Source organism: Vipera ursinii (assembly GCF_947247035.1).
Source record: "Vipera ursinii genome assembly, chromosome: 14".
Taxonomy (NCBI): domain Eukaryota; kingdom Metazoa; phylum Chordata; class Lepidosauria; order Squamata; family Viperidae; genus Vipera; species Vipera ursinii.
This window is the reverse complement of record NC_139527.1, coordinates 6,099,555-6,117,267: the sequence shown is the minus strand read 5'-3', so window position 1 is coordinate 6,117,267 and position 17,713 is coordinate 6,099,555. Positions and strand designations below refer to the sequence as shown.

The window sequence follows — 17,713 nt, the reverse complement described above, 5'->3', positions numbered from 1 at the left end:
TTTATTGAAAAGTTTTAACATACAATTTTTCCCTTAAAAAACCCCACTCCCTTCTCCCTCCCCCCCTACCTCTCCCCCCTCCCCCCCTCCCCCCCCCCGACTTCCCAGAGCTAAATACAAGGTATATATCAAAGAAAAACAATCATAAACAACCATATACTAACAACCATAAACTCTAAAATCTATCACTCTCTAGCTTATATAGGACAAAACAAACCTTAGTAATATTAAATATATATAAAAAAAAACTAAGATAGAAAAAGAAAAAAAGAAAGAAGACTTATTCAAATGCTACATGAAACTTCTTAACCCTATACTTGTTCTGGATAAACTCAATCCATTTTCGCCATTCCATAATATAGCGTTCTTGCGAGTAATCTTTCAAGTAGGCCGAAATCTTCGCCATCTCAGCCAGGTCGGAAACCTTTAAAGTCCACTCTTCTATGGTCGCAATAGTGCTTTGAATGAATGATCTGATGGGTGCCCGATCCAGGTAGTTCTCGACTTACAACCACTTGTTTAGCAACTGGAGTTTACGACCACTGGAAAAAAGTGATTGTTTTTCACCCTTACGACCGTTGCAATAGTGAATAGTCAGTGGTGGCTTGAATGAATGATCTCATTGAGTGCCGGACTCAGGTAGTTCTCGACTTGCGACAGATCGTTTAGTAACCGTTCGAAGTTACGACGGCACTGAAGAAGCTGACTTATGACCGCTTTTCACAGTTACGACGTTTGCGGCATCCCCGGGGTCACGTGATCAGAATTCAGATGCTTGGCAACTGACTCGTATTTACGACAGTCGCAGTGTCCCCTTGCGACCTGACAAGTGAAGTCAATGGGGGAGGGAACACGACCGTGTTACAAACTTAATCACGGCAGTGATTCACTTAGCAACCGTGGCAAGGAAATTCGTAAAACGGGGCAAATGTCACTTAACAACTGTCTTGCTTAGCAGTGGAAATCTGGGGGGCTCAGCTCCTGTCGTAAGTTGAGGACTGCTTGTAGACGCATATAGGAATATTCTTGCAGCCTGTCCAGTTGTACAACTTGGGGAGAATGTATTGAGTCTTCTGAATTGTTGGGTGATTTTTTTTTTTAAAAAAAAATTAACCTTAAAGGCAAAACAGGCTGGCTAGAGAATTCTGGGAGTTGAAGTCCACCAGTCTTAAAGTTGCCAAGGTTGAGACACACTGGAACAGACTGGATGATGTGACCAGATGGGTGGAAGTCTTAAGAATGGTACAACCAGCCACCTTCTGGAGCCAGGTTGCTCTGTTTCAGAGTCAGAAAACTGGCATCAGAACCATTAGCTTTTATATCTAGGACTGTTGAATGAATCCTGATTTGTTTTTGGTCATGGACGCAGCTGAGAAACGTGGAGAACTTGATGAATATTCCGGGCAAGGGTTGTGTGGGTTGAATTCTCTTTGCACAAATCCATTCGCTTTGGATCCTGTCTTGTGACCAAGCCATCTAGGTTTGTTAGCTGCCCTCCAAATCATTGGCTCGGCTTGACCTGCTTCTCTTCCAGCTGCAGGAGCCAGATGGTGTAGCTTGGAAGATATGTGTCAGCTTACTTACTCGTTCCCTGCAACGCTACAGTCTTGGAAGAGCCCTAGCTTACCCTGGAATGCAAACACAACCGATGTTTTCAGATTCCAGTCTTTTATTTTTGCTCATTAGCAAGGATTTTTTTTCACGCCAGCCGCTGGGGGGGGGGGGGGTTAACCAAACCGGCTTTCCCATCCCTGCTGCCTCAGATCCAGAGCTAAAGTCTAGGCACTCCACCCCAAGGGACTAAGGATTAAGTTGGCTAAGGACTAAAGCTGCCTAATTGATGCGCCCTTCGCTGTTGGTTTTGTTTGTCTTTGGTCTTTTAATTCTCTATCCACACACATCAACGCCAGGTGTCTGCGCTAGCCCTGACTGGGAAACTGGAAAAGCATTTCCTGCCTCCAGAGGTGTCCATCACAAGCCCTGAGTGAAAAGGGACAGCTTACAGAGGGGGTGGGGTGGGGTGGAGATAGGACTCCTGTTGAGCCTCTTAAAACAACGAATCTCGGGAGTTGAAGCATGCTCTGTAAATTGCATGCAGGCTTGGAGTCACCTTTGTAGAGTTACGGAATACTACCAGGCTGATAAAACTTCATGCTTCTTGCATTTGAAGAGAAGGACTTGTTTTCATGCAGTTACCAGCCCAAGTAGATCTGAAGAGCGGGCTTGGAGGTGTCAGGCTGATGGATTGAATCGCTGAATGACTGACTGATCATGGTCTTGTCAAGTTGGTGTTGACTCTTAGCAACCACTCAGATGGATTTTCCTCCAGGATCATCCATCCTGAGTTGGCCCACCAGGCCTTCTAACAGTACTCCTTACCACTAGTATATCCTTACCACTTTCCGCAGAGGGACGATCGGGAGCATCGCAGTCTGGTTTGGAAGCATCCCTGCTTCAGACAGGAAGGCGGTGCAGAGAGTGGTGAGGACAGCAGAAAAGATCATTGGCACTTCCTTTCCATCCATGGCACATAATCATTGCTTGAGCAGGGTCCACAAGATTGTCTGGGTCGCTACACACCCTCTTCACGACCTGTTTTCCTTGTTACCTTCTGGGAGGAGGGGGCTCCGTGGTATCCAAAGCAGAACATCTAGAATCAGTCACGGTTTTGTTCCAGACAATATCGACTTTGCGAACTCTCAAGCTTCCTCTCTCCGCTACGTATTCAGGATGGACAGTGATTAATATTTATATGTTGCTTATATGTAAGGGGGTAGATCTGTACATATGTTGCACGTAGTATTTTTTAAATGTGTGTTTTGTATGTGTACACTTCGAGAGCAAGCAACTAAATTTCATTTTGAATGTGGGCCATTGTTCCCACAGGAAAAGAATGACAACCAAGCTTATCTAATCTAAATCTAATCTACTCCATCAACTGCTGCAATAGGTCCACATATGAAGGCAAATATATGTGTCCCAGGATGACATTGCAGGGTCCAATCTGGGAACCAGAGGTTTTGTCTTCTGAGTTTTCAGACCTGTGCTGAAGCCCATCTCTAGGGAACGTCTCTCTAGCAGTCTGTGTGCTGTTCTTTGTGTGTGTGTGTGTGTGTGTGTGTGTGTGTGTGTGTGTGTGTGTGTTTGCAATAGGTCCATCCCTCTTGTTGTTTCTGGAGGGTTCAGAACCAAACCTGCTTCACAAAAAGGGCCTTCAAAACCAGCCAACTTTTCCAAACAAAAAAAAAGAAACCAACTTTTTTTTTTAAAAAATGAAAGAAGAAGAAGCATCAATATCTCAGGGGCTGCCCCAAAGAAGAGGGAGTCAAGCTATTCTCCAAAGTGCCCGAAGGCAGGACAAGAAGCAATGGATGGAAACTAGTCAAGGAGAGAAGCAACCTGGAACTAAGGAGAAACTTCCTGACAGTGAGAACAATTAACTAGTGGAACAACCTGCCTCCAGAAGTGGTGGGTGCTCCAACACTGGAAGTTTTTAAGAAGAGACTGAACAGCCATTTGTCTGAAAGGGTATAGGGTTTCCTGCCTGAGCAGGGGGTTGGACTAGATGACCTCCAAGGTCCCTTCCAACTACTACTACTACTACTACTTCTTCTTATTATTATTATTATTATTATTATTGTTGTTGTTGTTGTTGTTGTTTGTTGTTGTTGTTATTGTTATTATTGTTATTATTGTTATTGTTATCGTTATCGTCATCGTTATTGTTATTATCATTATCATTGTTACTCTTGTTATTATTTTGCCCTTATGGATTGCTTTCAGACTGCTCCCTTTTTCAGGCTTGTCCTTTATTTTTTATTCATTTATTTATTTATTTTCCCCCAGAAAATACAGTCACTGTAATTTAGCACTGAATCCTCAAAAAAATCCCTAATAATTATAATAATATAATAAAAGACCATCCTGGCTAACAGATTTCAGTCCATCCATCTCTTGATTTTGGTCATTGTTCCACAAGTAACGGGCAGTGGCATTCAGCGGGATTGTGTCTCCACGCCACACAAATAACACAACTAATATTATTGTTGTTGTGAGGTTTATGCCCTGCCTGTGTTCTGTACAACTCAGAGTAGTTTACCTCATGTTCTCAGTTAGGCTTTGCTGGCACACAGGTCAAGTTAAGTTGAGTTCCAGATGGATGAGATACAGTCAGTTTTAATGAATGAATCAATCTCCATTTAATTGTGTTAGTTTTAATGGGATGTGTTGTTTTTCTTTTGGTATCTTGATTAATGGATTTTTTTTCAATGCTGCCCAAGAGTCTCAGCTGACTTGGGCAGCCTTCGATATGTCTTAAATAAATAAACGTCTCAAATGGCGATATTATTGTAAAATTAGAAATAACAATCCGTAGGGCCGGTGTCACCATTACTTTGTAAGTCCTTCTGTTTCCTTCTTTTCTGCTTGTAGTTCTGGTTGTAACAGATGCGTGTGAAATTGGCAGCCTTGCAAACTTCAACAGGAGCTGATTGCTGTTCGGGTTTAACCCTCATTCTGTCTCTGCCTCTCTCCTTCCCTGTCTCCTCCTCCTCCTCCTCCTCCCTTCCTCCTCCTCTCTCCATCCCCTTCTCTTTCTCTCTTCCGCCTCTTCTTCCTCTTACCCTTTCTCTCCTTCCTCTCCTCCTCCTCTTTCCCTCCTCCTCCTTCTCTCCTCCTCCGCTCCTCCTCCTCCTCCTCCCTTCCTCCTCCTCTCTCCATCCCCTTCTCTTTCTCTCTTCCGCCTCTTCTTCCTCTTACCCTTTCTCTCCTTCCACTCCTCCTCCTCTTTCCCTCCTCCTCCTTCTCTCCTCCTCCGCTCCTCCTCCTCCTCCTCCCTTCCTCCTCCTCTCTCCATCCCCTTCTCTTTCTCTCTTCCGCCTCTTCTTCCTCTTACCCTTTCTCTCCTTCCCCTCCTCCTCCTCTTTCCCTCCTCCTCCTTCTCTCCTCTGCTCCTCCTCCTCCTCCTCCCTTCCTCCTCCTCTCTCCATCCCCTTCTCTTTCTCTCTTCTTCCTCTTACCCTTTCTCTCCTTCCCCTCCTCCTCCTCTTTCCCTCCTCCTCCTTCTCTCCTCCTCTGCTCCTCCTCCTCCTCCCTTCCTCCTCCTCTCTCCATCCCCTTCTCTTTCTCTCTTCCGCCTCTTCCTCTTACCCTTTCTCTCCTTCCCCTCCTCCTCCTCTTTCCCTCCTCCTCCTTCTCTCCTCTGCTCCTCCTCCTCCTCCTCCCTTCCTCCTCCTCTCTCCATCCCCTTCTCTTTCTCTCTTCCGCCTCTTCTTCCTCTTACCCTTTCTCTCCTTCCCCTCCTCCTCCTCTTTCCCTCCTCCTCCTCCTCTCCTCTGCTCCTCCTCCTCCTCCTCCCTTCCTCCTCCTCTCTCCATCCCCTTCTCTTTCTCTCTTCTCTTTCTCTCCTTTCCCTCCTCCTCCTTCTCTCCTCCTCCTCTGCTCCTCTTCTTTCTCCTTCTCCTCCTCCTCCTCCTCCCTTCCTCCTCCTCTTTCCATCCCCTTCCTCCTCTTTCTCTCTTCTGCCTCTCCTTCCTCTTACCCTTTCTCTCCTTCCCCTCCTCCTCCTCTTTCCTTCCTCCTCTCCTCCTCTGCTCCTCCTCTTTCTCCTTCTCCGCCTCTTTCCCTCCTCTTCCTTCTCCTCCTTCTCCTTCTCCTTCTCTTCGTCCTCCTCTGCTCCTCTCTTTCCCTCCTCCTCCTCCTTGTCCTCCTTCTCCTCTTTCCCTCCTCCTTCTACTCCATCCCCTTCCTCTTTCCCTTTCCTTTGTGCTTCCTCTTCCCTAAAGGCCGAGCTCCAGACACTGCAGCCCTTAATCTGCGTCATGTGGGTGTGGAAACCAATCCGGAAACGGGCAAAATCCTTGTCGATGCAGCGGAAGTCACTTCGAACCGCCATGTTTTTGCAATTGGGGACATCACAGAGGTATAAACGCTTCAGGAAACCCAGTGCGAGAGAGAGCAGCAGGGACCCCACTCTTCAGCCCCCAGCTTCTCATCTATCTTCTCTTCTATTTAAAACCTATTTATTCCACAGGCAGGAGCGATCGTAACAAGGCCTATGAGATACTCCCTGACATACGACATGGATAGAACAGAACAGAACAGAATAGAATAATGAAGAATAGAGTAGAGTAGAACAGAACAGAACAGAACAGAATAGAATAATGAAGAACAGAGTAAAACAGAACGGAATAGAATAGAATAAAATAGAAAATATGGAATGGAAAAACAACAACAGAACAGAACAGAACAGAATAGAATAGAATAGAATAGAATAGAATAGAATAGAATAGAATAGAATAGAATAGAATAGCTTTATTGTCACTTTAAATGTAGACTAATCAGCATACATTAAAATGAGATTTCGCTCCATACAGCTCTCAAAGGGTAACCACCTCCAATATACACTGCATAAACATGACCAATAAAATAATAAAATAATTATGCATATACCCACATACAAACGCATATATATGGCCCCAGAGAAACCCATATTGCAATATTTTTTTTTAAAAAAAAGGACCAGGGGAAATGAATTTAGAAATGGCAAATCCTAAGATGCTGAATAGTTAAGCAGAACGGTTGGGGAAACTTTGGGACTTTGGTCCTCGCTGCTTCTTTTAAAGAAATCTTGTAAAAAAAAAATCTCTTCTAATGTTCTCATTTTTAAAGGGCCGTCCTGAATTAACGCCCACCGCAATTGCTTCTGGGAAATTGTTGGCTCGGCGGTTGTTTGGCGCCTCTGCCGAACTCATGGATTACGACAATGTGAGTAAGGCTCTCTTTGTTGAGAAAATGACAGCTGTGGTGGGCCTGATCTTCACCAGCCCCTCTTTTTGTGTGTGTGTGTGTGTGTGTGTTTTATAATCACGTGCTTAATATTTTATCCGCAACATATTGTCTGGATTCCAACACCTAGCTTGTAATAGATATTAAGTTCCTTTCTCTCCACCTCTAGCCAATGATAAAAGGTATCCCATGTTCTGAAATAAACCGAATCTTCTTTCTCTTTCATTTTCAATGTCAATCTATCCATTCTTGCACACACTTAAGGGTTTTTTTTAATTAACTCTTCCTCCGTTGGTAAATCTTCATTTTTTCCAATGTTGAGCGAATACAATTCTTGCTGCAGTTAATATATGGAAAGTTAAATATATACACTCTCTCATAATTTCCTACAATTATGCCTAACAAAACTAATTCTGGCTTAAAGTCTATACATTTTTTTAGTCATTATTTCCTAAACATATATGTATTCTTAACCAGAATCTTTTAGCTTTAGAGCAGGTCCACCAAAGATGGTAATAAGTGACTGGTTTTTGTCTACATGTCCAACAATTGCTTAATATGTTTTTAAACATATTTGCTAACCTCACGGGTGTTAGATGCCATTTATAAAATGTTTTATATAAATTTTCTTCGTACGCTACCTCTTTTGTCATTCACCAGCCCACCTTGACTAGATCTTCACTCTCTTGTAGTTGAGGCCTTCCTGAAAATAGACACCAAGCTAGAAATTTATTCTTTACTCCGAAACGTTCACTTCATTTTTGGGGAGTGGGTGGGTAAGAATTAATTTTATTATTAAAAAGTATCCCTAAGGAAATAAAGGTCGTCCTTGACTCACAAAAGTTCATTTAGTGACTGCATGATGTTGCAACAGTACTAAAAAAAGCGACGTACGACCATTTTTCACACTTAACGGCCGTTGCAACGTCCCCACAGTCACGTGATCAGTATTCAGATACTTGAGTCAGATAAATGAGTCATGTTTAGGATGGTTGCGGTGTACCCCCAGGGGTTGTGTGGTCCCCTTTGGGGACCTTCTGGTAAGCAAAGCCAACGGGGGGAATGCCAGATTCACCTTAACAACCGTGTGACTCATTTAACAGCAGTAGTGTTTCACTTAACGGCTGTGGGAAGAAAGGTCGTGAAATGGGACAAAATTCTCTTAACAGCCATCTTGTTTGGCGACGGACGTTTGGGGCTCAGCTGTAGTTGAAAGTCAAGGACCTGTATCTGGAAGTAGTAGGTCCTTCAGGCTTACTGTCAACGCTGTTAACCTTGGATGTTTTTGCATTGACAACAGATGGAAATGTAGCCATCCTTTCCCTTTCGCTTTTAGAGTTAGATGATGCTGGGAGGGGTGGGGAATGTGAATGAGAGTCCAGCTACACGAAACTTAGCGTGAGAATCAAGGTTACTGAGCCCAGAGCTGATAAAGAATTGGTGGGCTGGAGAGCTGGAGAGGAAGCCCGCGCTTCAAGCTAATTGGGGAATGTGATTTATGACTGTCAACTGGAGGAGGGAATTGTGCTTTGATACCAGGTGCCCAGGGGAGGGGAATGCAGTTTTTGGCTTCGATTATGTAAGTGCCGATATTCTGCTACTCGAATAAAAGATCCTTTAAGGTAAACAATGCCTCGAGGTTCTTTTGAAGAGTTTCATCTGTCGGAACCATGACACTTAACGTTGCTAAAAATGCAGGAAGGAAGTCTCTGGTTAACGACTAATGTTATGGCTTCACCTTCTACCCGTAGGTTCCTACAACGGTTTTCACCCCTCTAGAATATGGCAGCGTTGGCATCTCAGAAGAAGCAGCTGTCCACCGCTACGGTCCAGATAACATAGAGGTAGGCTCTCATCCAGCTTTCTGGCCATCCGAATGATGTAACCAATTTATGGTGGTGCGTCCTACTTTGCGCTTTTCAGCCTTTGAGGTGAACCACAATTTTAGAAGCCGGTTAGGTAAGATCCAGGAAAGAGGATCTTAGGGTTTGAGAATGGGCTTATTGCAAGCAAAATGGTGGAGTAAGGTAGAAGAAGAGAGAGAGAGAGGAGCGAGGGAGGGAGGAAGAGGGAGGGAGAGACCAATTCAGAGTTGCAAGTTTCTGTTACTATTCCCAGTCTCAATGCAAGTAATTTTGGCCTTCGCGATAGAGTAACAACTCTCTTTCAGGTATACCACGCATTTTATAAACCCTTGGAATTTGTTGTGGCCGAAAGAGATGCTACTCAGTGCTACATAAAAGTAAGTTGGCCTTCCTAATGTCTCCTTTGGTTCAAGGGGCTTACGATCTCTATCAGAAACCCTTGTGGGTCATACAAGGGCTTTTTTTTAAACAAACAACAACCAAATAAAACACCTTTGTTTTTGCTTTTTTTTCCTGACCCTTCCATCTTCCATCCTCCCCGAGGGAGAAAAATACCTTGTGCAAATTCCTTGCACAAGATTTCGAAGGTTCTTGTTCTGTTCTGGCCTGGCCTGGCCTGGCCTAGCCTAGCCTAGCTTAGCCTATTCCATTTCAATCCATTCCATGCTTGCTCTACATTCTCTTCTGTTCTGTTCCGTTTCGTTGTATTCCATTCTTACTGTACATTTAATCTATTCTATTCCATTCCATTCCATATATTCTATTCTATTCTATTCTATTCTATTCTATTCTATTCTATTCTATTCTATTCTATTCTATTCTATTCTATTCTATTCTATTCTATTCTATTTCCATTCCATTCTATTCTATTCCCATTCTATTCTATTCTATTCCATTCTATTCCATTTTTTCTATTCTACTCTACTCTACTCTACTCTACTCTACTCTACTCTACTCTACTCTACTCTACTCTATTCTAATTCCATTCCATTCCATTCCATTCCATTCCATTCCATTCCTTTCTATTCTATTCTATTCTATTCTATTCTATTCTATTCTATTCTATTCTATTCTATTCTATTCTATTCTATTCTTTATTCCATTCCATTATTATATTATATTCTCTATTCTATTCTGTTCTATATTCCACTCCATTCCATTCTATTATTCTATTCTGTTCTGTTCTGTTCTGTTCTGTTCTAATCTAATTCTTATTCTATTCTTATTCTATTGTTCTATTATCTATTCTACTATTCTATTCTATTATTATTATTGTATTCTATTCTATTCTATTCCATTCCATTCCATATTTTCTATTCTATTTTATTCTATTCTATTCTATTCTATTCTATTCTATTCTATTCTATTCTATTCTATTCTATTCTACTTCATATTTTCTATTTCATTCCATTCTATTCTATTCTTTCTGTTATTCTATTCTATTCTACTCTACTCTACTCTACTCTACTCTACTCTACTCTACTCTATCCCATCCCACCCCACCCCATCCCATCCCATCCCATCCTCTCTAATCCTGGCTAGTTGCAAACTCCTTGTTCTTTGTGAATCCTTCGCAGATGGTGTGCCTGCGTGAAAAAGATCAGCGAATCCTGGGTTTTCATTTCATTGGCCCAAATGCTGGCGAAGTTATTCAAGGCTTCGCTCTTGGAATCAAGTAAGTTTAAAGAATGCCAGCCCCCACACCCTTAGCCTCCCCCAGCTGCTGTGTTTCTTAAACCTGCTCTTTCAAGTCGCTCCAAGATAATAATAATAAAAAAAAAATCACGATTGCCATTTTAGCCGGACTAAATCATATCCAGTGTTTGGGGTTTCTTTTATCTTCCTATTACCTCTGGTTTGATGAAAACTACGGCATCCTTTATTAATAAAAGTGCAGCTTAGGAACGGACGTACCAGCTTTGGGGTTTTTTTATGTTTACGAAATAGGTTTCTTGGCGAAACCTGCGTTTTTGATCCCTTCCCTGTTCTGCAAAAAAAAAAAGAAAAATTAGCTTTGCAGTCCAGCTGCTGCTGACTCTTCAAAGTGTAACGAAGGGGGAAGGGGCTTCCTGTTATGCGTTCCCCCCCCCTATTCTCAGGATAATAAATGATCATTCAGAAGCTTTTTTTTAAAAGAGAGAGGACTAAAACCTTGTTTTGATTACGTTTCTCTTTTGACAAAGAGAGAATCATTAGAGCTTTGGAGGGGGAGGGGTAAATCAGGATTTTTTTTCCCCCTCTTCAGATGTTTCCCTAATATTTTTTTGGCCCACGGTCTTCTAGTCCTGCCCAAAAGACTGTGTAAAGTTACTTGAAAACCTTAGATTGGATATAATTCAATTCATTTTTGCCTTTGGTTTTTTGTTTTTCATTTTCTTCTCTTTGGTTCTCCACTGTCTTCTGCAGGTGCGGGGCTACCTATTCTCAAGTGATGCAGACGGTTGGGATCCACCCAACCTGCGCTGAAGAAGTGAGTAAGTTGCACATCACTAAGAGGTCAGGTCTGGATCCGACCGTCACGGGCTGCTGAGGTTAAGCACCATCCCTGGTTCACCATGCGAAACGTGCTGGGCAGAAACTTCCAGAAGAGAAGGGAGGAGCAGATCAACACCTAAAGGTCCATTGTTTCAATTCTAAAACATCAATAGGTCTAAACTAAAAATAATATGTTTAAAAAAACTATATATATATCCCCCTACTGTTAATAGTTAAGATCTATCGACCCAAGTAAAATTCCTTGATTTTCTTCCGAAGTGGAAAACAATCAATGCAGGTGGTCTCGGCTTAATGACCATAATTGACCCCAAAATGTCTGCTGCTGCTAAGCAAAACATTAAGTGAATTTTGTCCCATTTGACAACCTTTCTTGCCACAGTTGTTAAGTGAATCTGGCTTCCCCTTTGGCACTGCGACCGTCATCAATGTGAGTCAGTTGCCCAGCATCTGAATTCTGATCTTGTGACCATGGTGCAACGGTCGTAAGTGTGAAAAACGGTCGTAAGTCCCTTTTTTCAGCGCCGTTGTAACTTCGAACGGTCACTAAATGGGCAGTTGTAAGACGAGGACTACCTGCATATTCCTGATGGTAGAAGAGTTGTGGTTTCCCCCCCCCAACACACACACACAAATTGTTTCTTATTTTCGCCTCAACCAGAAGGTGGAGATGCTGGCTAAGATATTAGCCCAGGAGTTAAGTGATATCAAATGATAATAAAATGGGCCGGATTGCTAGGAAAATGCCAATAAACTGCCATCCGCGGTGATTTCTACTATTAGCGATTGGATCGGGATAACCCTGCCTTAGTGTTTTAATTCCAGGACGAATAAAAGGTTATCTGGACTCTGCTCACCCCAAAATGTGTACCGCTTTATACTGCACTAGTGGAGGACACACTTGGAAAAACTGCATACAGGTCCTATCACTACAATCCCAAAAAGAGGTTGAGACCTCTGGAAAGAGTCCAGAGAAGAGCAACAAAGATGATTAGGGGAGGCTAAACCACACAAGGAACAATTGTGGGAAATAGGTATGCCTAGCCTAACAAAGTGGGGACGCGGTGGCTCAGTGGGTTAGGACGCTGAGCTTGTCGATCAGAAGGTCGGCAGTTTGGCAGGTCGAATCCCGAGTGCCGCGTAGCAGAGCGAGCGCCTGTTACTCGTCCCAGCTTCTGCCAACCTAGCAGTTCGAAAGCACATAAAAAAATGCAAGTAGAAAAATAGGGACCACTCCGGTGGGAAGGTAACAGCGTTCCGTACGCCTTTGGCGTCTAGTCATGCCGGCCACATGACCACGGAGACGTCCTCAGACAAGCGCTGGCTCTTCGGCTTTGAAACGGAGATGAGCACCGGCCCCTAGAGTCGGAAACGACTAGCACGTGTGTGCGGGGGAACCTTGACCTTTATCCTTATGCTGCCAATATTTGTTTTTGTGGTTTTAGACTTGCAAGGCCCAACTCCAGCGAAAGGCCTTCTGCAAAGCCACCCCATTTCTGGAACATTCGCTCTTCCTGTTTATTTCATGGGACGGAGACATCCAGATGGAGGTTGATGAAGCTGGAACTGGAGGAGAAGGACAGACGCCCAAAAAAAAGATCCACTGCTTTTTCTGAGAAGTTCTGCCTTGTGCTTTCCAGGGATGGTATTTTGTTTTTTTGCCACGACAACTTCCAGCAGCCTCATGCCGATGCCAAGAACCCAACCAACGTTGCGAGAGGTTTCCTGGGCGCGCAGCTGTTTGTGCCTTTGAGGAACAAGCTCAAAGTCGCGAGACACCGGCTGATGACGGCTTGTGTATAAATCCACTCAGCGGGGTAGACAAGTCTGATGCTTTCTGGTGCCTTATTGAGCAGAAAGAAATGACGTTGGGATCCGTGGGAGGCAATTTCATAGAAGGATTAAAAAAAACACACACCACCTTTTTGCTGAATTTTGTAGAGGCTGTGGGTCATTCGGGATAATGTTTCCTTCCCCAAAAGTCAAAAGCAGACTGCATTTTTTTTTCTTTTCCAGTTTCTCTCTCGTCCCTTTCCAAGGGTGTAGAACTCAGCATCTCCTGGTGATTGGCCCAAAGTCACCCAGCCAGCTTTCATGACTAAAGTGGAACTAGAACTCACCATCTCCTGGTGATTGGCCCAAAGTCACCCAGCTGGCCTTCGAACCTAATACGGGACTAGAGCTCACCGCCTCCTGGTGATTGGCCCAAAGTCACCCAGCTGGCTTTCTTACCTAATGTGGGACTAGAACTCACCATCTCCTGGTGATTGGCCCAAAGTCACCCAGCTGGCTTTCATACCTAATATGGGAATAGAACTCACTGTCTCCTGGTGATTGGCCCAAAGTCACCCAGCTGGCTTTCTTACCTAATGCGGGACTAGAACTCAGCAACTCCTGGTGATTGGCCCAAAGTCACCCAGCCAGCTTTCATGATTAAAGTGCAACTAGAACTCACCGTCTCCTGGTGATTGGCCCAAAGTCACCCAGCTGGCTTTCTTACCTAATGCGGGACTAGAACTCACCATCTCCTGGTGATTGGCCCAAAGTCACCCAGCTGGCTTTCATACCTAATATGGGACTAGAACTCACCGTCTCCTGGTGATTGGCCCAAAGTCACCCAGCTGGCTTTCTTACCTAATGCGGGACTAGAACTCACCATTTCCTGGTGATTGGCCCAAAGTCACCCAGCCAGCTTTCATGACTAAAGTGGAACTAGAACTCCCAGTCTCCTGGTGATGGGCCCAAAGTCACCCAGCTGGCTTTTGTGCCTAAGGCGAGACTAGAACTCAGGATCTCTCAGTTTCCAACCCTAGCACCTTAACCACTAGGCACAGCTGGCTCTATGGTAGATCGATATAAACTGGATTTGTCTCTTTCATCCATTTTCTATTATCTCTCTCTTCGCCCACCACTTTGTTGCAAACTTTTCAGCAGTCAACAGTGAGAAACCTTCAGGAAGAGAACACTTGGAGGCACTGTTTGAAAAACACCCTCTCCCACGCCCACCCCTCGGGATGACAACCGGGACAGGACTTGATGTAATTACTTGATCAAGTCTGAAAACCTGTCTGCCAGATGTCAGGGAGTTAATTGCGGCTCCATTGTGCCCGTCTTAAGTCGACATTGTCAGCTATTATTCCTCTTAATCTCCCAACATCGTGGTTTAATGATGGGCCGTTGAAGACGTTCCCTTCAGCGCCTCTGTGGCTCAGGTTCACCCATTTGCTGCAGGCAACAGGAGCGGTAGATGGCGCAGTGGCGTTAGGTGTTTGGCTGAGCTGTCTTTATTCTGGCAGGCAGGTTGTCCTTTACAACCGTTGTTTAGTGACCGGTCATAGTTACAACAATATTGAAGAATGAATTCCCCAGACGGCACGGAACCGAGGCCCAGGTATCTTAAACGTTGCCAAGTTTGAAGCACACAGATCTAGTCCAACCCAGTAATTATATTTATATCAGTCTGTCTGTCTGTCTATCCATCTATTCATTCATCTATCACTCGTCTCTGTGTGCCTCTATCATCTCTCTCTCTCTCTCTCTCTCTCCATCCATTCATCTATCAATCATCTCTGTGTGTTTCTATCAGCTCTCTCTATATCTATCTATCTATCTACCTACCTACCTACCTACCTACCTACCTATCTATCTATCTATCTATCTATCATCTATCATCTGTGTGTGTCTATCATATCTATCTATCCATCCATCCATTCTGTCATCTATCAATCATCTCTCTGTGTTTCTATCATGTCTCTGTCAGTCTTGTCTGTCTACAGGTAGTCCTCGACTTACAACAGTTCTCTTAGTGACTGTTTGAAGCTACAAAGGCACTCATAAAAGCAACTTACGATCCATTTTCCTACTTAACCGTTGCAGCCTCCTCACGGTTGAGTGATCAAATACTTGATAAGACGCTTGGCAACCGGCTCATACGTACGACGGTCGCAGTGTCCTGGGGTCACGTGACACCCCCCTTTTGTGAGCTGCTGATGAGCAAAATCAACCGGGAAGGCAGATTCACTTAGCAACCGTGTTCCTAACTGAACGACGGCAGTGATTCACTTGTGGCAAGAAAGGGCGCAAAACGGTGCAAAACTTGTTTGAGAATTGGCTCACTTAACAGAATTTTTGGGCTTAGTTGTGGTCTAGGTCAAGGACGACTTTGTGTGTGTGTGTGTGTGTGTGTGTGTGTGTGTGTGTGTGTGTGTATGTGTATTTGTGTGTGTATGTATATTATCTTGAGCCTTGGTGGAGCAGTGGGCTGATGCCTCCTTAAGTAACACCAGCTGCCTGCAATTAGTGCAGGTTCGAGTCCCACCAGGCTCAAGGTTGACTCAGCCTTCCATCCTTCCCAGGTAGGTAAAATGAGGACCCAGATTGTTGGGGGCAATAAGCTGACTCTGTAAACTGCTTAAGAGGGCTGTAAAGCACTGTGAAGCGGTGTATAAATCTAAGTGCTATTGCTATCATCTATGTATATCATTCATCTATCATCTATATCTATCTGTCTATCTATCTATCTAATCTATCTATCAATCATCTATCATCATATGGCTATTATCTATCCATATCTATCTATCTATCTATCTATCTATCTATCTATCTATCTATCTATCTATCTATCTATCTATCTATCATCATCCAGCCTTGGTGGAGCAGTGGGCTAATGCCTCCTTAAGTAACACCAGCTGCCTGCAATTAGTGCAGGTTCGCATCCCACCAGGCTCAAGGTTGACTCAGCCTTCCATCCTTCCCAGGTAGGTAAAATGAGGACCCAGATTGTTGGGGGCAATAAGCTGACTTTGTAATAATGCCGCTTGGGCCCCCCCCAAAAGCCCTAATAATAAGCAGGCATATACATAGAATGAAGGCTATTGCTAAGCACATTGGTTTGTGCTTAAATTGTAAGCCGCCCTGAGTCTTCGGAGAAGGGCGGGATATAAATGGGATTTTAAAAAAAATCTGTATATATATATATATTTATTTATTTATTTATTTGTTTTTATAAACCGCCCTTCTCCCAAGGGACTCGGGGCGGTGTACAGAATAAGGTAGGCATACAGAATGAACAATAGTGGAAAAAAACAATAGTAAAATACAAACTGGGACCCCAATTAGAGCTATCAGGCCAGGCCGGACTGCTGGAACAGGTAAGTTTTTAAGTCGCGCCGGAAGGTGCGGAGGTCGGGGGCCATCCAGATTTCGGTTGGTAAGCTGTTCCAGAGGGCTGGCGCCCCCACTGAGAATGCCCTCCCCCTGGGGGCCACCAGCCGACATTCCTTGAGCGGTGGCACCCTGAGGAGGCCCTCTCTGTGGGAGCGCACAGGACGGTGGGGTGCTGACATTGGCAGAAGGTGCTCCCGTAGGTAGTCCGGACCCATGCCATGTAGGTCTTTGTATGTCATTGTTAGCACCTTGAACTTCACATGGAAGGCAACTGGAAGCCAGTGCAGCGCACGGAGGAGAGGTGTGATATGGGAGTATCGGGAGGCTCCCAAGAGTGTCCGTGCCGCTGCACTTTGCACCAGTTGAAGCTTCCGAGTGGATCTCAAGGGCAGCCCCATGTAGAGAGTGTTACAGTAGTCTAGGCGAGAGGTCACAAGAGCATGGGTGACTGTACGTAAGGCATCCAGGTCCAGATAAGGCCGTAATTGGCGAACTAGTCGAACCCGGGAGAAGGCCCCCTTGGTCACAGCTCCTATGTGATCTTCCAGGGAGAGCTGCGAGTCAAGGAGGACACCCAGGTTGCGGGCCCTATCAACGGGGTAATAACTTGTCCCCGATGTTAAGGGATGGGATGTTCTGAGTATCCTGGCTTGCCGGTACGTACAGCCATATATATATGTGTGTGTGTGTGTGTGTGTGTGTGTGTGTGTATGTATATATGTGTGTGTGTATATGTGTATGTATATTATCTCTGTGTTTGTGTGTGTGTGTGTGTGTGTATCTTACAGGTGTTGCCAGCCTTGCTTCCGATAAGATCTGGCCTATCTGAGTGCAGAAAAAAATGCAACCTCGTTCCCAGGACCAGCTCGAAAGCGACGTTTCCAGAATTCGATTGCATCAGTCGGAGAGCGAAGAGCATGATAAGAAGTTTTTTAAAAAAGAAAGAAAGATCTAGCCAGGAGGATGGGAAGTGGGGAAGCCGTTCCTGTCTCAACAGGGCCCTCTACATTGTTTGTGGCGGAGATAAACGGCGAGATGGACGTGTGCCAGCTTCCCGAAGGAGAATTCATTCCCGAGAGCAGGTATGGGATAGGTGAGCCTAACAACAACAATAATAATAATAAACGCCCATCAGCATGTAAAGGTAGACTGTATTTATCACACACACACATACACACACACAGGCAAACGGAGAGACATTTTTTCCACTCTACTGGAAAGAAATGCAGGTAGTCTTTGACTTCACAACGCTTCGTTTAGTGACTGTTCAAACTTAACAACGGCACTGTAAAAAAAGCGACTTTATCCACATAGCCGTCGCAGCATCGCCACGGTCACGCGATCGAAAGTCATGAGGCTTGACGGCTGCTTCATACATACGACCGCGCGATCCTCTTTCCCCA

At 44.4% G+C, this 17,713-nt stretch overlaps 2 protein-coding genes across 2 annotated transcripts in view; both read left to right on the top strand.

The window, feature by feature from the left end:
- Positions 1–13,062, top strand: part of TXNRD2 (thioredoxin reductase 2) — a 31,846-nt gene extending 18,784 nt beyond the window's left edge. Inside the window, exons 12-18 of the mRNA XM_083373264.1 lie at positions 5,784–5,920; positions 6,670–6,765; positions 8,538–8,630; positions 8,957–9,028; positions 10,229–10,326; positions 11,058–11,268; positions 12,590–13,062. Of these exons, the coding sequence (XP_083229390.1) occupies positions 5,784–5,920; positions 6,670–6,765; positions 8,538–8,630; positions 8,957–9,028; positions 10,229–10,326; positions 11,058–11,181 (620 nt within the window). The 3' untranslated portion in view covers positions 11,182–11,268; positions 12,590–13,062. The remainder of the gene's footprint in view (positions 1–5,783; positions 5,921–6,669; positions 6,766–8,537; positions 8,631–8,956; positions 9,029–10,228; positions 10,327–11,057; positions 11,269–12,589) is intronic.
- A 3,987-nt stretch (positions 13,063–17,049) lies between these two features.
- GNB1L (G protein subunit beta 1 like) overlaps positions 17,050–17,713 on the top strand; it is a 45,982-nt gene continuing 45,318 nt past the window's right edge. Inside the window, exon 1 of the mRNA XM_083373295.1 lies at positions 17,050–17,392. The gene's annotated coding sequence lies outside the window, so the exon portion shown is untranslated. The remainder of the gene's footprint in view (positions 17,393–17,713) is intronic.